The 25,672-nt window shown below is 52.3% G+C and overlaps 1 protein-coding gene across 6 annotated transcripts; it reads left to right on the top strand.

Annotated features, from left to right (window-relative positions):
- Ogdhl (oxoglutarate dehydrogenase L) lies at window positions 1–25,672 on the top strand. Of its 6 annotated transcripts, none has more exons than XM_075988766.1 (24): window positions 1–60; window positions 1,926–1,997; window positions 3,564–3,768; window positions 5,329–5,499; window positions 9,989–10,091; window positions 10,419–10,534; window positions 10,678–10,832; window positions 11,598–11,744; window positions 13,289–13,379; window positions 15,425–15,604; window positions 15,767–15,895; window positions 17,208–17,387; window positions 17,922–18,074; window positions 18,652–18,754; window positions 19,223–19,351; window positions 20,266–20,416; window positions 20,661–20,788; window positions 21,748–21,926; window positions 22,138–22,209; window positions 22,291–22,416; window positions 22,518–22,590; window positions 23,836–23,999; window positions 24,156–24,310; window positions 24,991–25,672. In XM_075988766.1, the coding sequence occupies exons 3-24, from the start codon at window positions 3,565–3,567 to the stop codon at window positions 25,112–25,114; spliced, it is 3,033 nt and encodes a 1,010-aa protein (XP_075844881.1). In that variant the 5' UTR covers window positions 1–60; window positions 1,926–1,997; window position 3,564; the 3' UTR covers window positions 25,115–25,672. The 6 variants fall into 6 exon arrangements, with proteins under 6 accessions (XP_075844881.1, XP_075844880.1, XP_075844885.1 ...); XM_075988765.1 differs by having other exon boundaries at window positions 32–156; XM_075988769.1 differs by having other exon boundaries at window positions 37–60; window positions 1,926–2,001.

The following is a 25,672-nucleotide window of genomic DNA, read 5'->3' as shown; positions in this document are numbered from 1 at the left end:
GTCAAGACGCGCGGAATCCCGGGGGTGCGCGCTCGCGGGCGGCTGCGCCACGTGACCCAGGTAATTGGTCCAGCACTCTGCGCGCGCGTCCCCCTCTGCACAGCCCCTGGACCCGCAGCCCCCCAGGACCGCGGGACCCGGAACCCCGGCCAGCCGGTGAGCGCGGGCGGCGCGACCCCCGTTCCCGCGAGCAGGCCTCTCTGCTCCTCGCTGCTGGATCCTGGGGCAGCGCTGCCCGCGACCCGCTGCCCTGAATCCGGTCCTTGGAGGCGGGGGTGGGGCGGAGGGGGGACGTGACCTTGTTTTCGCCCTTGACCAAGTGCGGAGTTCCTCTGGACCCCTGGCCCTTTGTGCGGTTCAGCAGGCGGGTGCAGATTTCGTGGGAAGGAGTGAAGCGCCCACAGGGGGGCTTCCGGCCTCGGAGCTGGGTCGCTAGCCGGAAGCTTGCAGACCCCCTCCCATTCTTCACATTCCGTGGTCCGGGGAGGAGCCTGCCTGATACCCTTCCTGGGAGAGGGGGCTGCCCAGAGCTGCACTGAAGTTGAGGAGGTCCCAGGGTTGCGCAAGATAAGCAGGCAGCTTCGAAGTCCCAGGACTTAGCGGGGACAGGCCCTATACATTTTAACTGCCGTCTGTGCTCCCACTTGAAGAAACTGAGGCTGGCCAGATTTTCTGGCTCAAGTAGTCCGAAGTCACAGCCATTATGGGAGGTGCTTTCCCCACCCTCCCAAGGCCCCAAGAGGCCTTACCTGACCCCAAGGGCCATACTCTGCAAAGGCCAGCTCAGAAACCGCAAGACCCACAGGGTCCAAGCCCGCGCCAGTCTGGGTGGCTCCCCGCCACACATCCACCTGTAAACTTCAAACAGGCCTCACCTGTCTTTGAACTTTTCCCAGTTACGGGTTTTAGTTTGGCTCTTCCTGTACCTTCTTCCTGACCCACCCTGCTGCCTAGCTCCTTGGCGTCCAGTTTCCAAGAGTAGAGAGAAATGCAAATTCTGCTTCTTTATTCTGTTTGAGGTCTTGGGGGTGGGGGGAGGGGGCTCCCTGCTCTGATTTCTTCTAACTGATTTCCCCAAGAGAGCCATTACGGAGTACCTGTGAGAGACTTAGAGGCAGGTTGCCGGCACAGATTCCAGAGAGAAATGTCCCCAAGATCTGTCCATTAGAAGCTTGCACAGGTCCCTTTTTTGGGGTCCCTGTTGCCAACTTGCCCTGTATGGGCAGCACCTAGCAGGGCTAACTAGGGCTCTGTCTGTAGATTTAGAGCCCAGTAGAGCTCTGGGGTCCTCCAGCCCAGCTGGCATGGGGGTAGGAAGGACTGGCATCCCCTGTGGGTTGGGTGAAGGCCATAACAGCGTTTGGCTGCCCAGACCATTCCGCGTTTGTAAAACACAATGTTCCTACACAGGGCCAGGCTGGATAAAGCCGGGCATTGTCCCTATCTGGCCTGAATTGTCCCATGCCCCTGTGGGGGTAAAGTGGCAGATGGAGTAACTGGGACTTTGCCTCTAAGAGATCTCAGTGCTGCTGTGAGAAGGACACAAGTCCTGGAGCAGACAGCTGGTCAGTCTCCAGCTCAGACTTCTCTGCCTCTGCGCCCCGCTGAGGAGCTGAGTGAGCACTGTGACCCTAGCCTTACCTGGCTGCAGGCCCTTTCTCTGACTATAGTCTATATGCCTTGCTGTGCGGAATGCAGGTGCCGACGCCCCATGGTGGTTTGGGTTCTCGTGATATCTCCATGTTGTGACCCCAGCTGTCTGACCGTGGGGCCCATGCTTTACCTTTGGAAAGCTGCTGCCAGCCCCAAGTGGTTCACTGTGTGTGGGAGGGAACCCTGGGGCACCTGAAGTTCAGAGTTCTGTGAGGCCCCCTCCCTCCCTGCAGGAGAATGTATTTTCTAGTTACTGATTTTTCTCTGTTCAGACTTGCTGCGGGTCACCTCAGGAGACCACCCTTCTTCCTTGGCTGAGGAACTCTCCTGTCCCTCCAACTCACGTGAGTTTGCACTGGTGAGAGGAGGCAGCCGGGGAGAGCCATACCTGTCCTCCGGTGGACTTGGTCTCTTGCAGGAGCTCCAGCCAGTGACGTCTCGTGGCAGGGCTAGGGTGGAGGGGTGCAGTAGGTGAACAGTTGGCCGGACACACCTAGGGGCATTGATTTAGGGCCTACTCTAAGCAGGACCCGGGAGCCAGTTATGCTGGCTGGAACAGCAGTTTTCAACCTGTGGGTCGTGACCCCTTTGGGGGTTGAACAGCCCTTTCACAGGGGTTGAATATCAGGTATCTTGCATATCAGATATTTACGTTATGGTTCATAAGTAGCAAAAAAATAGTTTTATGAGCCGGGCAGTGGTCATGTTTTTAATCCTAGCATTTGGAAGGCAGAGGCAGGCAGATCTCAGTGTGTTCGAGGTCAGCCTGGTCTACAAAGTGAGTTCCAGGACAGCCAGGAGCCTTAGTAGTACTCAGTAGGAAGGATCTGCTCGGGCTGGGCAGGAGACTGAGCCGCTGTTCATAGCCATGGCGAAAGAACAGAGATCCCACTTTCCATGAGGTGGCCAGACACTGGGCCTGCAGGGGGCCTTGGTGGGTTTGAGTGGGAAGCCTGGCAGTTCTCTGGGAGTGGAGGGGACCTTTAAGACTCCTGTTCTGGGAAGAGGTGTCTGAGGAAGACTTTTCATTGAGAGCCTGCCTGCCCATTATCCAAGCCTCTTCCTTGGCAAAGGGCAGGTAATTGGACAAGTGAAGGGAACCCAGAGTTGTGTCCCTGTGCCTGGGTGGCCTCCAGCTTGCAAGCACCCTGGGCTGACGGTGCTTTGGGTGGTGTTTGTCCCATGTGTGAGTTCCAGGCAGCATTCATAGCCTGAGAAGGAGCTGCGGCAGGAAGCATCACTTTGCTTCCTTTGGTTTTGCCTCCACCACATGGAGTCTTGGTCCTCACATCCGTGAAGCGAGGGCTGGTGAGGCCTGGGCTCCTGCCTTATGGTTTTGCCTGAGAGGAAGGGTGTTCTGACCCAGTATTGCAGTCATAGGGAGTCACTGGTGACTTCTGACCAGTGACCAGCAACTCTAGCCATAGTGTGTCTTGTCCCCTCTTGTCTCTCTGAGTCTTTGCTCCCCAGTGTCCTCTCCCTGACTTTTCTAACCATTCACAGTGCCTGGAGGACCCCTGCCCCACCTCCAAGGTGGTAGGCTGTGTGCCCAGCCCTTTTTTGAGTTACTGCCCACATATATCCTATGATCTTCTGAGTGGGCTCCAGGACTTAAGCTAAGTGTCCTCAGAAACAGGGCTGTATATGGGGGGTAGGAGAGTCCTGGGACCAACAAAGAGGGAGCCTAGGCTGGAGGGAAGGGCCCAGGATCACTGGAGAAGGTTGCTGAGCCGAAATCTTCCTCTAGGAAATGAAGGTGGAAGAGAGTGTGTTACCTATGTCTCACCTTGGCTTAGTCTGGGGCCACCATGTAGCAGGACCATAGCTGCTAGGAGTGAATTTGCACCTATCTGAGCTTCCTCTCGACTTCGTCCTGTGATTTGTGCCTTTGCTTCATTGCCCATGCTCAGAATGAGTCAGCTGAGGCTGCTGCCGTTCAGGTTGGGACCACAGGCCATGAGGCTCCTGGCCACACGGGACATCCCAATGTTCAGTGGGCACAGGATGTCCTCTGGGCCACCGACCACCGTTCCAAGCAGCAGAAGTGGAGTCAGCTCCAGTTACATGGAGGAGATGTACTTTGCCTGGCTGGAAAACCCACAGAGTGTTCACAAGGTTGGCATCTGCCTTCTGCTTTTCATGGGCGGGAAGCTGCTGGAGTGTGTGGTGGCATGAGGGACTGCTGGGAAGCAGCCATGACCTCAGTCCCTGTGTATCTGTGTGGGGAAGAAGGGAGAGGCTTCTTGCTTTCTTGCTGATGAGACTGGTGGGAGGTGGTTCCACGAAGATGCCTTGCCTAGCATGCCAGAGACCAGTCCTCCCTGGTTATGCTGAGCTCTTTCCAAGTGGCTCCTGAGGTGAAATTAAGAAATAAATGCCTGTAGATATATCGTCTGATAAACTAATACCCATCGACAACTAAAGGTGGCGTGGGAGGCCAGTCATAGTCACAATGCTCAGACTCAAGAAGTATGAAAAATCAAGAGGTCCCTCCCAGCCTACCACGCGGTTTATTCTTTGTTTCTTCTCTTTCTGAGATTTTTCTTTATACAAACTTTTTGTAAAGATAACGGAATTTCCCCACTTTTCCGCCAAAGTGACAGGCAGCAGTCCTGTTGTGTTCTTTGGCTTTGATTGGCTCTTTCAGCTCTTTCCACGTCCGTGCATGGAGAACCCCATTGCTTGTTTATTTCCACCTGTGTAATTGTCTATCACATGGATGCCACCCAGCCCCAATATCAAGCTTCTGGTCCACTTCCTGTCTTGATTGCCATGAACAGTGCTGCAGAGTGTACTTGTATGTGTGCACACAGCTGGCTGTAGGAAGATTTTTCTTCCATCCAAGGGTATATATGTGTGCAATTTTGGTATGTCTTGTCACATTGCTTTCCTTGAGGATTCTCCCACTGGCACGACAAGGGACTGAGTAGAGGGTAACAGTGTTTTTCTGGGCTGAGAATGGGACCTGAGGCCTCTCGCATGTGACACAGGCTTCTCCCAGGAGCCTGACGAGCAGCCCTCCCCTGACACTGTTACTTACTCTCCTAGAGCCCAGAGGTATCTGTGTGTATGCATGACTCGTCTTGCTTCTCTATGAAGCAGCTGGGCCACAGGCCTTCTGCTTGTCCTCCCTGCAGTGTGTGTTGGTACTAAGTATCCTTTATCCACCCTAACAGATGCACCTTTTTACTGCAGACTGCATAGCTGTCCAGCTTCTGCAATCATTTATTTAGCCAGTTGCTTATTGATAGTCATTTAGGTTGTTTGAACATCACCATTTTTATAGACAACCCTGAAGGAAACACCTGGACACACTTGTGTGTACATACATTTGTGGACAAATTACCAGTAGTAGGATTATTGTCTCAAAGAAATCAAAACAAAAACCTATGCATAGATCTCGTGGTCTGTGCCCACTATCCTGCCGTCTCCTAAGACCTGCAACCCAGTGTGCAAGGACAGATTTCCCTCAGGGCAGAAGTCCCTGTTGTAGCTGAACCTTCACCCACGTGTTGCATTCTGGGCAGTGGGTAGGAGCGCTGGGCTAGTACAGGGTCCCTGAACTGAGGCTCTGGAACGCCCTGAGCACCATAGTTCCCAAGAGCACTGAGTGCTTTGGCTATGACAACTCCTCACGTCCTGACCTGGCTGGGGTCTTTCTTTCTCCCTACCCAGTCCTGGGACAGCTTTTTCCAGAAAGCTAGTAAGGAGGCCTCTCTGGGTCCTGCTCAGCCACAGCCCCCTGCTGTCATCCACGAGATCAGGCCATCAGTCTCAAGTTGCACCAAGACCAGCAAGCTGGTAGAAGACCACCTGGCAGTACAGTCCCTGATTCGTGCCTACCAGGTGAGAGCAATCGATTGATCGAGGCCTGGGCAAGGAGGGCATGGGGAGGGTGCAGTAGGCGAGAGAAGCGGGAGGCTGAGCTCTGATGTCACTTCCATTGAGAAGCAACCTTGTCATATGCCATTTAGAGCTCAGAGCACCTCCCTGGTAGCTTTCGAATGTGTTTGCTGGCCTGTCTGTTTCCCCATGCCATTGTCCACCTCGCACACACGATGCTCTGAGTGCCCAGAGGGACACTTAGTAGGTAATCAATTGCATTTAGTGTTAAGTGACTGTGGAACACTCTGACACTTGGTAGCTATTCTCTAGTCTGGGCATTCCAGGAAACAGGGACTGTTTACAGCAGGAGCTCCATTAGTGGAGATGGGATGAATCAATAATTTACCAAACGCGGCTCCCCCACCAGCTGCTCATTCGGAAGGCTTGCACTCTCTCACGCTGGATCCCTAGGCTGGGCCCAGTCATTGACAGTGTGTCTTGGTGATGATCCATGTTCTTGACAGAACATACTAATTGGAGGGCCACACTGGTGTCCATGTCATAACAGGTGCAACCATTGAGGATATCTGTGGGAACTGGCGGCAGAAGGCATTTCACAAGGGAAACGGGACATGCAGAGGGTGATGCCTGGGATCCTGGGCCCTGAAGAGACTTGGTGGGAGGGAGCAGCGAGCTGCTACATGGGCCTGGGAACACCAGGGCATTGGCAAATGGAAACAACAGCGCTATCTCCCATTCAGCACCCTCTGTGTAGGAGTATGAGGTGAAATGGTGTCTCAGGGGATCTAACTAGCCTGAGAACCCATGGGCAGTGGGCTTCTGGCAGCACAGTGATTGTTGGACCAGTAGAGCATCCAAAACAAAACAAACAAACAAAAAAACTCAAAATGTCCAAAGAATTCCAAAGTCTGAGATATTTTTTTGAGAATCAGTGTGACGTCAGAAGTGGAAAATTCCACACCTAATTTTATGTGATTGATTGTAGTCAAAACACAGGCATCCCGAGGCCATTGCACAGAACCACATTGCAGCTCTGCGTGTAAGGTGTTTGTGAAACCATAAGCGAATTTCATGTTTAGACTTGGGTCCTGTCTCCAACATATCTCATTATGTCTGTAAATATGCCTAAATCAAGAAGAGGGTGAAATACCAAATCCTGCTGGTCCCAAGGATTTCCATAATATCTTCCAGTTCATTTGTGCTTTCTTGACTGGTGAAAGATGCAGAAAGTGTGACCTCATGATTGATCTTGATAAGAACAAGCAACATCAACTAGAACCATATTGTATGGAGATTGACGTCTGGGGTGTTACTGGAGGGCCTTTATCTGGCCTTACCCCAGCATAGTCCTTAGTCCACTAGCATCTGCGTATGTGTGGTATTTGCGTGTGAGTGTGTAGGTGTGTGTGTTGGTGAGGCTAGAGCAGGATGTCTGCAGTCTTCCCCTTCCTCTCTGCCTTATTGCCTTGAGACAGTGTCTCTCTTTGAGCCAGAGCTTTATTGTTTTGGCTAAGTTGGTTAGCCAGCAAACTCTGGGGGATCCATCTGACTCCACTGGCTTTAACTGAGGTTTCAGGCACAGAAAACCATGCCTAGTTGTTTGTGTGGGTGCTGGGGATTTGAACTTGCAGAGGACTCAGCCATCTCTTCAGTCCATATTGTCCTGTAGCACATCTGGCTACTAGCTCTGTAGCTAAGGACGACCTTGAATGCCTGATCTTCTGCCACTATCTCCCAAGTGCTGAGATGATAGCCATGCACCACCATATCTGGCTTGATCTTTTCTTTTTCTTCAGTTAGTCAGTACCAGACACGGGAGCCTCTGGATTCAGGCATTGCCTATTTGAAGCGAGATCACAATAAAACCACATGCTGCGATGACTGATGTGTCTCCTGCACTCTGCAGTTCCATCACCGTTTATTGTATTTCTTGCCAGTGTTTGTGAAACGGTGGCTTTCCTGTAGAGGTTGCCTGAGTCATCCCCATAGTGTCATTTCTCCAGTCCCTTTGTCCGTGCCAGTGTGTAATGTGCTCTTGAGGCTTCACCCCGTGTGGACTTGATTTCTCCCACTCAGCTTTTTGGTGGGGATGAGATGGGCACTTCTTGGTGGGGAGTGAGCCACCAAGGATGGTAAGTGGTATCTGTCTAGCTTTCCTTCTACCTGAGACACACAGCATGGGACAGCTCCCTTTGTCCACTGTACATTGAGATGCGCTTTGTGGGTGCATCTCAGAGCAAAGGCAGGGTCAGGGAGGCACTATCTCCCTTGGCTGCTTTCCAGAAATAAGATATTGTGTGCATCCTTCATAAGTAACCGGTGAAGGTTGTTGTCACCCCCCCCACACACACACACCCGGTAGTCTCTCTCTACAGACTAGGCTGGCTTTGCATTCATGGTCTTCCTGCCTCAGCAATTGCTAAGATTTCAGGTGTGCATCACCGTACTAAACTTTCTTCTTTTTATTTTATGTGCACTAGTGTTTTGCCTGAATGTTATGTCTGTGTGAGGGTGCCAGATTCCCTGGAACTAGAGTTACAGACAGTTGTGAGCTGCCATGTGGGTGCTGGGAACTGAACCTGGGTCCCTTGGAAGAGCAGCCAGTGCTCTTAACCACTGAGCCATCATTCTAACCCCCAACTTTTTCTTTTTATCGTTTCTCATTAATGAACACACTTAACATATTAGAGGAATTTTATTCTGTTATAAATTGCTGACCCCTTTCCTTCCCCGCTCTCCCCCGCCATACTTACAGTGTGTCTTTATTCCCAACCCTGGCAGCGGTCAGCACCCCTTTGCTCTCTGACTAGTAAGATTCTCCGAGTCAGTCTTTGTCATAGCTAGCTTCAGTTGTCAACTTGACACACCTGGGAATTCCTCAATTGAGGAATTGCCTCGGTCAGATTGGCTTGTGGATCATTTTGTTAATTGCTAATTGATGTACGAGGGCCCAGCTTACAGTGGGCGGTGTCTCTTAGGCAGTTGGCCTGAGTTGTATAAGAAAGGTAGCTGAGCGAGCAGTGAGCGGTGGTCCTCCTATCCTTGCATCCTCCCCTTGGTCTCTGCTTCATTTATGCCTCCTTGTTCTTGCCTTGAATTCCTGCTCTCAGTTTCTCTCCATAATGGACAGTAACCTGAAAGCCAAATAACCCTTTCCTCCCCAAATTGGTCTCGATCAGTGTTTTATTACAACAGCAGAAAAATAACTGGAATAGTCGCATATTTTATTTCCCCCCCTCCCAGAACCGTCTAGGCTTCCAGGAAGTTCTGAGAATGTTCTCTATAAGTCTTGTCAATTGCAATGATCAGAACTGAGAAGTGTGTTTTTTTTTTTAGAAAGATAACATGCATTATGGATTTATTCTGATGCAGCTTTATACTTCAAACGTAGGACTAAGGGTTTGACCTCATCCATCTTATGGCACCGTCTCCTTTCAAAGATGCCAACAATAAATGTTCTCAGAGATGCCACTGCAGTGGCTTATGCGATGTTTTCATAGCCCACACACCACAGTCTTAGAATAACAATGTCCACTGTTGCTGCTGATTGGCAATAGCAGAGTGTAGGAATTTTCCCCTGTAGTTCTGTTTGTCTTGAGGGACTATTCCGCTGGCTAAATGGAATCATTCTTCTCTGCATAGCCATGCTGCTGTGGAAATATTACTGTTTGCTACATCTTACTATTAGTGTTTAAATCTTAATTTACTTTTGTAATTATAATTTATAATTAAAATATAGTTTCTTACTCAAATCTTTAAAACAAGATATTCTTTTTTTTCCTATGGTTTTTCAAGACTGAGTTTTTCTGTGTAGCCCTGGCTGTCCTGGAACTCACCCTGTAGACCCCAGGCTGGCCTCGAACTCACAGAGATCCACTTGCCTCTGCCTCCTGAGAGCCAGGGTTAAAGGTGTACACCAACAAGCTATTCTTAAAAGTCTGGTTCTTTGAAATCTTATTCTTCAATCCAGTTTTTACAATTCCTATATTGTTCCATCTCTGTGCACAATAATTTTTCTTGCTCATGGATTCTTTTTAGCTTGATTTCTTCTAATGCCGATACGTATTAATTTTTAAAATGGTAATCAATCTTTAAAATTTTTCCTTACTAATTTTTATTATTATCGTGTGTGTACATGCCAAGTGCGTGGGAAATCATGGAAGTGGTTTCACAACAGCAGATGGGAATTTTCCTTATTCTTGTGTGTATTTTCCTAGTTCATATGCCAGATCCTTTGGAAGTTTCTGGAAAATCACACTAATAGTGTGCAGTGTCCAACTTCCTCTATAGGTTTTTGCTTTTTTTTTTTTTGTCAGCCCTGTGTTGTACTTTTGAACTGGAGCTCTTGTCGCCTGTCATCAGGGATTCTTGGGCGACAGCACAGTAGGATGTGTGACAGCTTGAAACTCTGAAGCTGGAAGTCGGGTGGGGCTCTGAGCCTCCCTTGGACTAAAGATCTGTCCAGCCTTGCTATATCCCCTTTTCCCAGATCCGAGGCCACCATGTGGCCCAGCTGGACCCCCTGGGCATCCTGGATGCAGACCTGGACTCCTTTGTGCCCTCAGACTTGATAACAACCATTGATAAATTGGGTAAGAGTTGTCACCTCCCTGTCAGCCTGACAGTGCCATACTAGCTGGTGCCCGTGAGGAACCCCTGGGCCCATGTGGCTCTTTCTGCCTGTTCCAGTTACTGCTACCCAGTGCCCCCAAAGGGCCATGTTCCCACCTGCACCAGGCTCGCCACTTACCCAAGCCCACTGTCATGGCAGCAGCTGGGTGCACATCCTTCCTCCCTCTCCCTGATGTCAGGGCTTGCAGACAGGCCTGAAGGGCAGGAGCAGCGGGTCTGCTACGGTGCTCTCCATCCCCTACCCAACTCCATTGTTTCCTCCTCTGCTGCCTTGGGCTCCTTTCCAGCCTTCTACGACCTGCAGGAGGCTGATCTGGATAAAGAGTTCCAACTGCCCACCACGACTTTCATTGGGGGCTCGGAGAACATGCTCTCTCTGCGAGAGATCATTCGTCGCTTGGAGGTGAGCCCAGGAAGGCATGCCTGGCTTAGCTCTGGCACTCTGAGCATGTGGGGAGAGGGGAGGTGCTTCTTGTTTAGTCTCAGACTCTGGGCCTGTCGCCCCTCTTGCTGGTTCCTCATAGACGTTTCCCCTGTCCTTCTTAGAGCACCTACTGCCAGCACATTGGCCTGGAGTTCATGTTTATTAATGATGTGGAGCAGTGCCAGTGGATCCGACAGAAATTTGAGACTCCTGGTGTGATGCAGTTTTCCAGTGAGGAGAAGCGGACCCTGCTGGCCAGACTGGTGCGCTCCATGAGGTCAGCACCACCTGATGGACAGCCTCCATGGCTGGAGGGGCACGCCTGGTACCCTAGCTGGGAAAGTAGCGACGCCTAGCAAGGGAAAGCAGGCCACTTGCTCCTGCTGCTGGAGGCCCGAAGAAGCCCTTAGGCAAAGCATCAGGATGACATGCTCAGTTACTTTGACCATCAGAGCCACATTGGTGGGCAGGGGTGGGGCTCCAGAGAAATACTGCAGCAGAGGTCACTCAGAGCATGGGCAGAAATAACAAGAGTGTGGCTATGGGAATGACGTGACAGAATGCTGTCTCTGCACTGTCCCTGGCATGGGTGAGCATGGTGGCATCCTTGGCAGGGCAGTGAAATGCTACACATTGGTGACTTGGAAGAAGGGACCTTCCAGAGCTGCAGGGGCCTGGCCGTGCATCTGGCTCGTGACTTTCTGAGCAGTGGGGCGTGGGCTCAGCTTAGACTTTAGTAGGATAGAAATATTTGGGGCTTACATAGTGGCAGGACAGTGGCGGGGCAGGAATATTGAGAATAGGGATCTTTGACTATGAAAAGGTATCTGGGAATGGGTGCCAGCTGAGGTTTGGGGAAGAGTTTCAGGTTGCCCTGCCATGTGCTTCTTGTTGGGTGACTGCGATGTGGTGTTTAGTGTGGGACCTGGACTGTACAGGAAGGAGGTGGCCTTTTGTCCTGGGCATTCAGCTCCCAGAGCTTGTGAAAAGCCCCCAGGAATCCCAAGCTTCCTTTTCTTCCCTTTCCCTTTTCCCCAAACAGGTTTGAAGACTTCCTGGCTAGGAAGTGGTCTTCAGAGAAGCGGTTTGGCCTAGAAGGCTGTGAGGTCATGATTCCTGCTCTTAAGACCATTATCGACAAATCTAGTGAGATGGGGATTGAAAACGTCATTCTGGGGATGCCACACAGGTAGGACCACTGCGGATACCCCAGCCCCTGTGCCTTGAGGAGAGAGAGGAGGTGGAAGTCAGGGTGAGAGGCATTGGTGGGACTTAAGGCAAGAAACAGGGAACTTGATAGGTTCTCAGGGCCCCTGGTCTGGGCTGTTCGTTACAGCAAGAGCCAAATGCTTGGCCAAAGCCGCAGGCGGCCAGGGCCCAGCTAGATTCTTTGGCATGTTGCTGCTTTCTTCAGGACCTCAGACTGGGACACATTCTACTAGAAAGTCCTTGGAATGAGGGGATGTCAAGGGAATGTGCTCAGGGATGTGAGAGTAGGTGGCCTTGTGTTGGCATCCCTTGAACGTAGGTCTGCAGAGATGGGTTGGAGGTCGGCGGTCTAGCTGTAAGTTGACCCCATGTTTCCCTTGATGCAGACTTCCAAATTTCGTTCCCTGCGATCTGTGGGCCAAAGCCCTGTTGTAGTCTGGGAAGATGCTTGTGGTTGGGCTGGCACAGGGCTGTACTGCCTTAGGGACTCTAGACGCATGGTGTGAAGAGTTTCTGTCTTGACAGGCCTGCCAGGGGTCTGAGGTTTGTTTGCCGTGGTCCTTTCAGGGGCCTGGAAATACTCAGTATCTGGTGGGAAGTTAGGCAGAGCTGACCCTGTAGCCAAGGTGGTGTGGAGCACATGGCTTCGGCTATTAGAGCAGCAGGTGAAGATGGCACCTGGGTACAGATGGCTCGAACATCCGTGAGATGTGCTGGGTGGGCGTTTGCCTGGAGGGCTCTCTGAGCAGAGGGACCATCCTGGGCCGGTGCAGGCCTCCACAGTGTGAATGGTAACCTTTGGGCCGTGGAGAGCTTTGCCCAGAGCAGCTGAGGAATGCTCCTTAGGTTCCATGGCAGGGGGTGGGGGAGAGTGTGAGGGTGACTGACCTGGAGGGAGCTCTCCCTTCCTGCAGTTGTATGCAGCTGGGAGTCAGGCTTGGGGTTACTGTTGACCTGAAACTAATGGGCTCTTAAGTTTCAAGTCACTTGCATATTCCTATCAGGCTGGTGGCCACCCTGCAGCAACTCCCTCGAATAGGAAGTTCAGGCTGGGCTAAAGAATCTGGTCCATGACTTCCACACTGTCCCTTCAGTGCCCCCCCCCCCCCCCCAATCTGAGTCCCTTCTGCCCCATCCTTCTCAGAGCTGCTGCTGTCTGGGCTAGAGCAACTCTTAGTAGATTAAGGTCATGGGGTGGGGGACATGCCAAGGTAATGGGTTGTTGGTTCAATGGGGAGGGGATGGGGGGCATGCTAGGTGACTCAGTGGCTTCCTGCCCCTCCCCAGAAGACTTTCTAAATCACTAGTGTTGCAGGGAGTCTCCCTGAAGGAAGCTGGCTGGCTGACTGGAACTACTCCTGTGCCCCCTATAGACTAAGGCAGGACTGGAGGGTTGGGCTTGACCAGGGCTCCAGCAGGAAGAGTTCTGATAGGTCCCGTGGCAGGTAGGGGGAGTGGCTGTACTTGGCCAATGTAGGAAGGTGGCCAGGTATCAGGTAACAGCCCAGGACATTCTGGTCCTAGGGGCAGGCTAAATGTGCTGGCCAACGTGATCCGCAAGGACCTGGAGCAGATCTTCTGTCAGTTTGATCCCAAGCTGGAAGCAGCGGATGAGGTGGGTGACATACCCTGGCCCTGGGGCACCCCAGAGGAGCCTGGTGTTTGGGAGGTGGACTGGGAGAGTTTGGGGCTTGAGTTCCAGACCAACAGACATGGAGCTGAATAAACATGAAGAAGAGCGGCAGGGGCTGGGGTGTTTGCAGAAGGTCCCTAAGGCTTTGGGGACTGGGTGCTGCATTGGACAATCCAGGCCAGCCTCACTGTTTCCAGCTAGAGAAACCGAGGCTCAGAGAAGTGCAGGGGCCTCTAGCAGTTTCTCTCTTGAGATTTTGCTGCTGAGGCTTTGTGCCCACAGTCCCTTTATCAGCCTGGAATGGCTTGTTGGCGCTGGAGAGACGTGAGTGGGCTGATGGCTTCCTGTACCCATTAACCTGTCAAGGACATGTCTTCTTGCTCCCACCCTGTGGCTTGCATGCCACCGAGACTCCTGGCCATGCCAAGCCCTCAGCCCTACTGCCTCCTTGCATCTCCTCTGCCGCGTTCAAGGCTCTGCCTGAATTTCCTAATCTGGACATTGTCTGTCTGTCACTCTTCTGTTCCCTTTATCTCTGGCCTTTTCAGCCTCAGTGTCTGAGTGCGTGAGTGCGTGTGTGCATGCGTGCATGTGTGCGTGTGCGCCTGAGTGTCTGTGTGTATGTCTTTGTGCACGTGTGTGCCTATGTGTCTGTGTGTGTGAGTATGTGTCTCTCTGTGAGTGTGTGTATAAGCATGTCTGTGTGTGTGTGCCTTGAGTGTGTGTGTGGGTGTGGGTGTGCCTGTGTGTGTCTGTGGGTGTGTGAGTGTGTGTCTGTCTGTATGTGTGTCTATGTGTGCATGTTTGTCTCTGTGTGAGTGTATGTCTGTGTGTGTGTCTGTGTGTGTAAACCCATGTGTCCATTCATGACTACACGTACATTTGTTTTCCTTTCAAGAATAAGGGAAGAACTTTGTCTCCAAAGCACTAGCACCCAGCATAGGTGTTGGGTTGGTTAAAGTAACTGGTCCAAGAACACCTATCACCGTGTATCAGAATAGGCCTAGTGTCCACATCCCTGGCTTCTAACCCAGGATCTTCCTGATCTTCATGGCCCTCAGCCACCTTCAAACCTGTAAGCCTTTGTTCTTCCATAGAATGGGCACAAGTCCATGAGATTTCATTCTGGTGACACATCTGTGTGCGCTTGCTCACGTCTGTGGTGAGGCATGTTCTCTGTAGACACACGTATTTTTGTCCAGGAGCCATGAGAACAGCTTGGGGAACTATAGGTACCTGGCTGTCTCACTCACGAAGTCATCATCGGTCCATGTCGGCACGTAACGAGCTTGGTTTGTTGGCTTCTTGCTGCTGCTGTGATCCGTGCCAGGACTCTGCTTGCTGTAACGAGCATCCTCGCCCTTTTAGTGAGCATGTGACTGTAGTCAGGTGGTATCTGAGAAGTGCGGTAACCCGGACAAGGAGCGCCACCACAGAGCCTCCCACAGAGCCTCCCACGGGCCCACCCACAGCACGTGCCTCCCAAGGCTGTGCCTTTTTTGTTGTTTTTGTTCTTCTTTGCCAATTGGATAGGTACAAAATGATTTATTTGTAACATATCTTTTGATATGAATCAGCTGAGTTTTTTGAATCTCTTGTGTAAAGTCCTTTCCATAGCTTTTGTTTATTTTTCTTGGCTCTTTGGAACCTCACTTTACTACTTCACAAAGCCATTTTGCACATTGAGGGCAATTAGCTCTTGCCCTGTGTCTGACTTACCAGTTTGCCTCCCCCTTTGGTGTGCCTGGATTTTCTCCCCCTTGCTAATGGCAGATTTGTCCTGGCTTAGCTGTCTTACTGCAGAGGGACTTTATATATTGTTTAGAAAGTAAGTTTTCTCTACTCCTAGATCCTAAAACATCCTCCAATACTTCTATGCATTTGATATCATTGGTGTGAGGAGTAAGGTAGCCATTGGGCTCTGGTACATTCCAAGAAGCCTGGCAGGTTGACTCAGCCCTCTCCTGTATTGCCCTTCATTCGCCAAGGGGGGTGTTAGGTTCATCCTATCCCACCTTTCTCCTCAGGGCTCTGGTGATGTCAAATACCATCTGGGCATGTACCATGAGAGGATCAACCGTGTCACCAACAGGAACATCACACTGTCACTGGTAGCTAACCCTTCCCACCTGGAAGCTGTGGACCCTGTGGTACAGGGGAAGACTAAGGCAGAACAGTTCTACCGTGGGGATGCCCAGGGTAGGAAGGTGAGCTTGTCTGGGTCCAGAGGGTTAGGGTAGCATCTAAAGGCCAGCTTTTGAGAGACTAGATACTGAAGACTTGGATCCTGGGTCTCCATGGAAGAGGAAGTAGGGTGGGCTTCCTAGGCTGGGGTACAGGATTCTGCTGGTTTATACCCTGCCATGCAGGTCATGTCCATCTTGGTCCATGGGGATGCTGCCTTCGCTGGCCAGGGTGTTGTCTATGAGACCTTCCATCTGAGTGACCTGCCTTCCTACACCACCAACGGCACAGTACATGTTGTGGTCAACAACCAGGTAAGGGTGTGGGCTCCATGCCGGGTTGCATGCCCATTTCTGTAAGTCCAGGCTGTGGATTGGTGGGAAAGTGAGCCAGCCCTGTGTTCATCCCACTGTCCTGAATCTTCCCAGCACACGTGACCTCAGGTAGAGAACATGATCCCTACCTCAGGATGCAACCTTAGGCAGGGAACCCGACCCCCAGCCCTGTGTCCTGGCCTGAAGAATTGGTAGAGACATAAGAAATACATATATGTATTGAAATACATCTGTATGCATTTATAGATAGTTTTGTAATCACTGTAGCTGGAGGTTATATATCCATAGGCTCAATTGACTGTGGATCTAAAATATTCAGACCAGGTATGGTGCTACATGCTTGTCATTTTAGCCCTGGGCTACATAGAAAGTTCATGGACAGTTTGAGCTGTATAATGAGGTCTGTCTCAGAAAATTTAAGGAGAATGCTTGCCTAGATATGCATACCTTGGCCCAAGCAACACACACACACACACACACACACACACACACACACGTATTCAGGGAAAAACAAAACAAAAAAAAACTAAACCTGTACGAAACACAAACGGGCTTTTTTATGTTCTTGTTCTCTGCAGTTTATGTATAGTGACTATTTGCATACATACATTGTCTTAGGTAATGATTAAAGGTATAGTAACATACAGATCCCTATGCAAATACTATAGAGTTTTGTATGGGAGGGGGGTCCGGAAAAAAATATTCTCACAGGTACCACATGTAGCAGCGTAGAGGAGACGGCCTGGACAGAAGGATGTAGCACAGTAGCCGTAGGTGACCTTGGGCTCCCCTCAGCACATTGGTCTTAGCTGGCAGTCGCGTCCCTTTCTTTCCGGGCAGCTGAGGTTAATACAGCTAGAAACCCTGTGTTCTCTGCCGCATTTGCAGCAGCATTTAATCTTTTCTTGATTTTCGCTGGGAGGCAGGACTTTAATAGGACTGCCGTCTAGATGAGCACGCTGAAGTTGGGAACGGGAACGTCTTGCCCAGAGCGCTGTAGTCACTCTGGTAGATCGGATGCCCATGCAGCAAAGGGACGGTGGAGAAGAGGCTCAGCTTCCTTGCTGCCACTGCCACAGCTGCCACCACCATTGCCACCTCATAGCCACGGCAGTCCTTCATGTCCCCTGTATGTCCTAGGTACCCCAATAGACCCCCCCCCAGCTCTTTGACCTGAGCAAGTTCCAGGACAGTAGGGCTACACATAGAAATCTGTCACAAAAACAAACAAACAAACAAACAAACAAAAAGTCCACAGGGGGGGCACATCTGGCTTCACTTGCCCTTGCAGATTGGCTTTACCACAGACCCCAGAATGGCTCGCTCCTCGCCTTACCCCACTGATGTGGCACGGGTGGTCAATGCACCCATCTTCCACGTGAACGCAGATGACCCTGAGGCCGTGATCTACGTGTGCAGTGTGGCGGCTGAGTGGAGGAATACCTTCAACAAAGATGTTGTCGTGGACCTGGTGGGCCTGGGGCACTGACAGAGGCCAAGGCAGGGCTGGGGTGGATGATTTATCCCTGCTATGCTGGGTATGCTGTGGGTATTTGGGGGTGCTAGAGCCAGGGATGGAGTGAGTAGCCCATTCCTGTCTTGCCAAGAAAGTCAGGTGTGTTTGAGGGTACTGTTGCCATTGCAGGCTTAGTAGCCCATCCTTGCCGGTACCAAACAAACCAGGTGCTTTGGAGGTACTGGGGCTAGAGCCAGGAAGGGGGCTCTTTCTGCTTTGCTGAACAAGCTTGGAATATTTGAGGGCACTGGGGTCGGAGAATTGCTGATGGCCCATCTCGATGTGCCACGCTGGCTCGGTCTTCAGTCACATCCTCAGTAAGGGCTAGTTCTTTGAGACAAAGGGTTAGTGTCATCAAGAACCATCTGTGCAGAGGCCTTGGCATGGAACGTTCATTTGGTGACAGGCGAGAGTTGCTTATCAGGGTGCTTCAGATGGTGCACTGCCTGCGTGTACACTGAGCACACAACCCCCTGGCTGCCCCTGCAGGTCTGTTACCGCCGGCGTGGCCACAATGAGATGGACGAGCCCATGTTCACACAGCCGCTCATGTACAAGCAGATCCACAAACAGGTCCCCGTGCTGAAGAAGTATGCGGACAAGCTCATTGCCGAGGGCACGGTCACTCTACAGGAGTTTGAGGTGGGTAGGTGGGACTTCTGGGCATGGGGACAGATCTCAGATGGACAGACTGGGAACATGGGATGGCTGCAGATGACATCATCCCAGTGCTAGACATTGTAGATTTAAAGGATTAGCTGGTGTTCCTTGTTTCTGAAAGTCCCTGGTTCTAACAGGGTTCGAGGAATTAAGGATATGGTTACAGCCAGGTGTGTGCCATGATGGGGAGAAACCAAGTTTCAGACAGGAAAGGGGTCTTTCTGTAGCGGTGTTCTGTCAGGGTCCTCTAAGAGGTATCCTTGCGCTAGACTTGTGCCTGGAATTGTCTATAGACACGCTAGTCCTTCTGCCTTTACGAACAGAACCTCTGAAAACAAGGTCTGAGTCCCTGCTCTATCTCCCTGGATCTACTTACTGAGCATGCTCAGGCTCATCAGACTTTGGAGTATCTTCCCAGGCCTCTGACCATGGCATCCCTATGAACCAAAAAGGTTCTAGAAGTTGGTGATGGAGAGCAGGGCTTTTGAGTTTGGGCTGACTGACCTTCTTGGATGCCCAGGATGTCAACTGTCTGCCCACTCCTTCCTCTCAATTCCAGGAAGAAATTGCCAAATATGACCGGATCTGTGAGGAGGCGTATGGCAGGTCCAAGGATAAAAAGATCCTGCATATAAAGCACTGGCTAGACTCCCCCTGGCCTGGTGAGTGGGGCGCATGTGGCCCAGTGGCCCTCCTCATTGACACAGGAACAATGCAGTGGCTCTGGGAAACAGTCGCTGTGGAGCTGGAGGCTGAGACTCGTCCCTGCCATGCAGGTGTGAGCTGTTCCTGCAGGCAGAGGCAGACCAGTGTGGAGGAGGTGACATTAGAGCAAGCGTGGCCACCTGTGACTTGCCAGGGGCAGGGGTGGGAGGTACTGGGATATCTATTCAGAGGGCCCCTCTGCTGGGGATAAGCTGAGTCAGCTATGACCCCAGGACTCAGGGGAGGCTGGGACAGGTGTAGGCTACAGCTGTGAGTCTTCAGCTGAGGCAGGCCCCAGAGTGCATATTCCTATTCCGATGCGTCTGGGGGAAGGAATTTCAGCTTTCCTGTTCTGGCACAGAAAACTGACCAGGACTATCTAAAGTCCCACCACCAGTGTGTATGCATAGATTCTGTCCCATCAGGCTTCTTCAATGTGGATGGGGAGCCCAAGAGCATGACATGCCCAACCACAGGCATCCCTGAGGACATGCTGACCCACATTGGCAATGTGGCCAGCTCTGTGCCCCTGGAGGACTTTAAGATCCACACAGGTAAGGCTGCCGTGCAAGCTCCAACATAGCCACTCTCCAAGCTGAGACTGTGTCCTGCAGGGAGATTTGTTGGGATACCAAAGAGGGGACAAAGCTTGTGGAATTTCCCTGTTTAACCTCTTGGTGTCCTGGTTCAGCTCTCAAAGCCTCATGTGGGCCCCTTCCCATGTTACTAGCTCCTCTCCACTGGATTTTGGAAGTTAGGCATTTGTGAACACCACATTCCAACTGGGTGTCAGGGTGTGGTCTTAGTACCTTGAATTTGTCAAAGGCAGTTTCTAGTGTATTCCTGGACCATGTAGGAGAACAGGGAAGCAGGGGCATCTATGGAGGGTATAGAGGAGAACCTGGGATGTAGGAAGAATTCTGCTGTGCCCCTAGCTCAGAACTATACCAAAGGGTAGCCCCATGAGTTCCTGGCTTGTGAGCCTACCTAGTAGGTGGTCACTAACTCCAGCCCCATAGTTGTGGCCACTGTAGTTTCTGTTCGAGAAGCTTGGGGCCTCATGGCTATGGTAGGATGTCTGTGTCTCCTCCAGATAGCTTCTGGGAGCACAACTCTCCCAGTGTACATGAGGTACCCACTGATGGCACCAAGAGTTAGTGCTGAGTTCTGCGCACATTGCTGGGCTCTCGCTGGGTGTGTGGCATTAACCTTGGTCCCTTCTTCTGGAGAACAGGGAAAGACCTTCATGGGATTGTCATAGAGCACCCTGACCCAGTCCACTATAGCTTCCTCCTTTGTGGGGAAGCCCAGACCAGCCCTGGTGTGGCTGCGGTCAGGGGAGGAGAGGCCGCAGGAACCCACCTACAGACTTTGCTTTCTGTTGAGCACTCAACCCCAGGGCTCTGGTGCTTCAGCCATCCAGGCCGGTGGCTGAACTTCCGTGTTCCTCAGGCGTCCCTTCTCTCAGGTCTCTCTCGCATCCTGCGTGGCCGTGCAGACATGACCAAGAAGCGCACAGTGGACTGGGCATTGGCAGAGTACATGGCCTTCGGTTCGCTGCTAAAGGAGGGTATCCATGTGCGGCTCAGTGGCCAGGATGTGGAGAGGGGCACGTTCAGGTGAGGCTGAGGCAGGCAGGGGCCCTGACCCCCCCAGTCACTGTCTTGTCTTCATTGAGCCCATGGATTTCCTAACTCAGCAGCACACAGCAGGGAAGGAGAATGTTCCTGTGTATCCTCCTTGGTGTGACCAGTCCACAAGACCTTATGGGACAATAACAGGACCTGTCTACCTGCTGTTGCCCAGGTCTGGAGTAGATGACAGTCTACCTGCTCTTCTTCCTGTCCCGATTTCTCTCCCCAGCCACCGGCACCATGTTCTTCATGACCAGGAAGTTGACCGGAGGACATGTGTCCCTATGAACCACCTGTGGCCTGACCAGGCCCCCTATACTGTGTGCAACAGCTCCCTCTCAGAGTACGGAGTTCTAGGTGGGTGGGGTGCCTCTGGGTCTGGGAGGGTAGGCAATCTCGGAGATGCTGGGAGAGGGGGAGAGCAGATACTAGGGTGTCCTAAGGAACTGTGGTTGGACCATTTTTAAAGACAGTTGGGAGGTGAGATCATGGGCATCTCAGTTTCGGGAAGGGGATGTTGCTTTGTTTTCTCTGTGACACCTAAACCCTTTCCTGGATACCAGACACAGAGTGTCCAGACAGGAAGTCCAGTAGAGTCCACAGTGGTCCATAGCTGTTGATGCCTGGTGCTGAGCCCGTCTCTGACTCACATGCTCCTTAGCCCTTCTTATCTTCTCTGTCCTGCACCCCAGAGCCCTGTGTTGAGGTTAGGCTGTGACTCCACAGGGGACATGCTTCCCCTCAGTCTACCTGAAGCCAGCATACTTCCCCTTTCACTTCCTCTTCCTGGGGTTCAGCTCCACACGTGGGGAGTTGCCTGCCCTTTCTCGGGAACTCCCTCCATATTTTCAGGGGTCTTTTTGATTGATGGTCCTGTGTAGTGTCCCCAAGTTGTTTTTAGACTTGGCTCCTGAGCCACATAAGGCTGAACATGGCAGCATATGGCGTAAGAAAAGCATGCTTCTACCAGGTGTGGTGTTGTAAGCCTTTAATCCCAGCACTCAGGAGAGAGAGAGAGGCAGGCTGATCTCTGTGAGTTCAAGGCCAGCCTGGTCTACAAAGGGAGTTCAGGACAGCCAGGGCTGTTATACAGACTGTTTTGAAAATAAAGCAAAATCAAAAAAGAGAGGCATGCTTCCACATCCAGGAAGACACATCCAGACCTCTGTGGCCCAGTGAGCCCCTGGCTCACTCTGGCCTCTTGGGAAGGCCAGGTTAGGACTGGTAGCATATACTGAGGGGAAGGGTGGGTTTAACTGGAACCGCTGCTGCTTGGCGGCATTGTACTGAGCTCTGTCTTGGTGTCCTTTGCCTAGGCTTTGAGCTGGGCTATGCCATGGCCAGCCCCAATGCCCTGGTCCTCTGGGAAGCTCAGTTTGGTGACTTCCACAACACGGCCCAGTGCGTCATCGACCAGTTCATCAGCACTGGCCAGGCCAAGTGGGTGCGGCACAATGGCATCGTGCTCCTGCTGCCCCATGGCATGGAGGGCATGGTAAGGTCTAGAGGCTGTCGTAGGCCTAGCTAGGGGGGCAGGGGCACCCCCTTGGTCCCTTGAAGAGCCTCCCGGGCCCCTGGAACTTGGGAGCCAGACTTGTGAGCAAGGTGGGAACAGGCACAGCCGGGGTTAATCTGCTCCTTGAAGCCATCCAGGCACCCGCGTCTGGGGTCTCTGCCCGCTCTCTCTGGATCACATATACTTCCAGGGTCCGGAGCACTCTTCGGCAAGGCCAGAGAGGTTCCTGCAGATGAGTAATGATGACTCCGATGCCTACCCGGTGAGTGCCGCCTGCTCTCCCCAGGCGCGGAGTGGAGCCTAGGTGTAGACTGCCGCCCCTAGCCACCAGTGTCCACTGCAGGTGTTCACTGAGGACTTCGAGGTGAGCCAGCTCTATGACTGCAACTGGATTGTGGTGAACTGCTCCACCCCAGCCAGCTACTTCCACGTGCTGCGCCGACAGATCCTGCTGCCCTTCCGCAAGCCAGTGAGCTGCCCCAGCCCATTGGCACTGGGGTGGTGTGAGGGTCGGATGTGGGGAGCCATAGATGGGCAGGGGCTGCTAGCAGCTGGCTTTTTGCCTTCCAGCTCATTGTCTTCACACCCAAGTCTCTGCTGAGGCACCCTGACGCCAAGTCCAGCTTTGACCAGATGGTGTCCGGTATGTGCCTTATCTGCTGGGATGGCCGTCTGTGTGAGGCTAGTGGCTGCTGTGTGGTTTCTGTCCTGAGCTCCCTGTCTTCCCAGCTCTGTCTTCATTGGCCTTTCAGCAGCTCCTGTCCTGGTCCTCACCTGCCAGAGCATTGGGAGGTTGGCACCTTGGCTAGGTCAGATCACTGGGAATAAGCTCAGTGTCCGAGGAGTGGGTGGGCTCGTTTAGCCCGTCTGTAAGGGCTGCCAGGAGGCGTGACACTGGTGGAGCAGTGTCTGATTTGCTGCTATCCCTCCCTCCCTCCCTCCCTCCCTTCCTCCCTCCCTCCCTCCCTCCCTCCCTCCCTCCCTCCCTCCCTCCCTCCCTTCCTCCCTCACTATATTTTCACCCATGAACTGAACAAACATTACTGGGAACCTGCTTGCCCTCTCTGAAGCACTCAGTTTCACTGACCTGGGAAGCAGGGGCCAGGCAAAGCACATGAAGACCTGAAGTGCGACTTGGTAGGGAATCAGGGAGGTGCAAGAATGAAGCCCAGTGGCTAGCAGAGCAGATCTTTCTCGGCTGAGTCCTGAGTAGCAGTGGGGACAGGGTTGAGCCAGTCAGGGCCTCAGCAGCATAGATAGTTATCGGGTTTGTTGTTGTTGTTTGTTTTCATCTGTATGTGTTCATTGTGAGTGTTCAGTTAGAGTGGGCTGTCTGAGCTCCACAGGTGTCGCTGGACCCCCGGTGCACTGGCAACTTGTCACACACACCCCCCCCAGCAGGGCTGCACCTCAAGGCTCTCAGTGAGCTGTGGCATATAGGGCCATTATAACCGCTTCCTGAGACGTTCCGCAGCTTTCTTGACTTCAGGAAGGAGAGATGGCCAGGGCTGGAGATGGAGACTCTGCTTCAGGGCTAAGGGAGAAGGAATGTCCAGTGGCCTCCCAACAGCTGGAGGGGACAGATCTGGAGCAAGATGGCACTATCATGGGTCCAGCATGTTGCTTTCTCTGTCCTTCAGGTCCCTCCCTATTCCCGTACCCCACACTTGGAATGTTTGTCTCCCTAGGGCTCTGCTCTTGTCCACAGGTCTGTCTCTACTCTCTCCCTGTGACAGTTTAGGGTATTACCTGTCCTTTATTCCGTCATTGGGATCCAAAGCTACATAATGTAAACAGTGTGACCCGAACCAGCTCACTAGCCAGGAACAGCCAGGGGTGCCTGGGGTGCTGGTGTGGATACCCCTGAGGTACCCGGTCCATCCCCTAGGAACTAGCTTCCAGCGAATGATTCCAGAAGATGGCCCTGCAGCACGGTCTCCTGGGCAGGTCCAGCGACTCATCTTCTGCACAGGAAAGGTATATTATGACCTGGTAAAGGAGCGCAGCAGCCAGGGCCTGGAGGAGCAGGTGGCCATCACACGCCTGGAGCAGGTTTGCTTGAGTCTCTTGAGTGCTAGTATGGTAGTGATGGACAGGTTCAATTCGCCCGTCTCTGGCTCTGGGCATTGTGTGGGTGCCGAGGTCCAGAGCAGGCCCTGCACGTGTTGTCCTTCCTTGACTGTGCTCTTTGTATCTCCGCCTCCCCAGATCTCACCGTTCCCTTTTGACCTGATCATGCGGGAGGCAGAGAAGTACTCAGGTGCCGAGCTGGTGTGGTGTCAGGAGGAACATAAGAACATGGGCTATTACGACTACATCAGTCCACGCTTCATGACTCTGCTTGGCCGCTCCCGGCCCATATGGTACTGGGCTACCTCCCACCGCTGCTAGCCTGCCTTTGGCTCTTGAGCCTGACAGTCCCATACTGGCTTTTCCTGCCTCGTTGGCAGTGCCATCCAGAACTAGCCTCTGCCCTTCTGTGGCAAGCACTGGAGTCCCTACAGACTCTGAGTTCTCTGTCTACAGGTTAGCATCCCTATCAGGGTTGGGGTATTGCTCGTGTTACCTTCAAAGAGAGTAAGCCTTAGTATTCTGCAGCCAGGATCAAATGACAGACCCCCTTATATGACTCGGATCTCCTCCCTTTAATCTTAGCCCCTAGCCTTGGTACTGCCTCCCTTCTGCTAGAGAATGTTAGGGTAGGCCATGTGTGCAGGCCAGCCTCCTGAGGTGCCTAGCAGGTGGCAGCCCCTGGTGCTCAGTGTAGGCATCTTTGTCTTTGTGATGGTGGGGCCAGGAATGAGAAATGTAGAAAAGCCAAAAGCGTGTTTGCTCCCAAAGTCTCTGGAGTGTGGCACAATTGTTGTCTCCATGAGCATGGAGTGATCATCTTCTCCCTGTCCTGGGTCTGGATAGCTGAGTTTGCTGTGGGTTCACAGTGCACAGAGAGGACTGCCCGTCTTCCTCATGGGGTTGACCCTGCAGTTCTAGATCGTGTGTGCAACTAGTCGGGTCCTTCCCTCAGCTGTCTGTCCTCCTCCAGGTATGTTGGCCGGGACCCAGCAGCTGCACCAGCCACTGGAAACAAGAACGCTCACTTGGTGTCGCTGAGGAAGTTTCTGGATACTGCCTTCAACCTGAAGGCCTTTGAGGGCAAGACATTTTAGGATGAGGCCAGACCTGCTCAGGACTTGCCAAGGGAGGTTATCTGGGAACTTTGGGGCTCCCAGACGAACCACACTCATGTAGCTAAACCACACTAATGTAGCAGTTAGGACCAAAGACTAGCATTGCTAACTTTGGTCTCCGTGTTATTTCAGAATTGGTCAGGACCAAGAATTAGCATTCCTTAGATAAAAGGGATATAGATGTACTCTGTTACTCTGCTGGCCTTTCTGGATCTCTCTTTCTCCCCCTTTCTCTCTCTCTCTCCTCTCTCTCTTTCTCGGTGGTTTTTCTAGCTGTATTGGTCTTGTCTCTAGCCAGCCTCTGGAGCTGTGCACCGTCACTCCCGTCCCAGCTGTCTTCGTTGCCATCCCCCCTGTTGTCTCCATCCATAGATTCAAAGAGATGGTCTCTGTTGAGGGATGGTCTCAGCAGTAGCAGTTTCAGCAATAGCGGCAGGTGAAGCTCAACCACCCCGGGAAACTCTGTGAGATGTAGCACACACGTGTGAACCAAAGCAGGAAACCAAAGAGCAGAGGAATAAAGGCGTGCTTGGGAAA

The sequence above is a fragment of the Microtus pennsylvanicus genome, chromosome 10, assembly GCF_037038515.1.
Source record: "Microtus pennsylvanicus isolate mMicPen1 chromosome 10, mMicPen1.hap1, whole genome shotgun sequence".
Lineage (NCBI taxonomy): Eukaryota > Metazoa > Chordata > Mammalia > Rodentia > Cricetidae > Microtus > Microtus pennsylvanicus.
Note: the sequence above shows the minus strand (reverse complement) of the source record. Positions and strands in the feature narration are given on the sequence as shown.

What these genes read in the sequence shown, in the direction of transcription:
- Ogdhl (XM_075988766.1), top strand. Translation starts at nt 3,565, where the DNA reads ATGAGTCAGCTGAGGCTGCTGCCGTTCAGGTTGGGACCACAGGCCATG. An exon ending in AACAACCATTGATAAATTGG is followed by an intron (nt 10,092 to 10,418) that starts GTAAGAGTTGTC and finishes GCTCCTTTCCAG; the next exon opens with CCTTCTACGACCTGCAGGAG. An exon ending in GGCCGCTCCCGGCCCATATG is followed by an intron (nt 24,311 to 24,990) that starts GTACTGGGCTAC and finishes GTCCTCCTCCAG; the next exon opens with GTATGTTGGCCGGGACCCAG.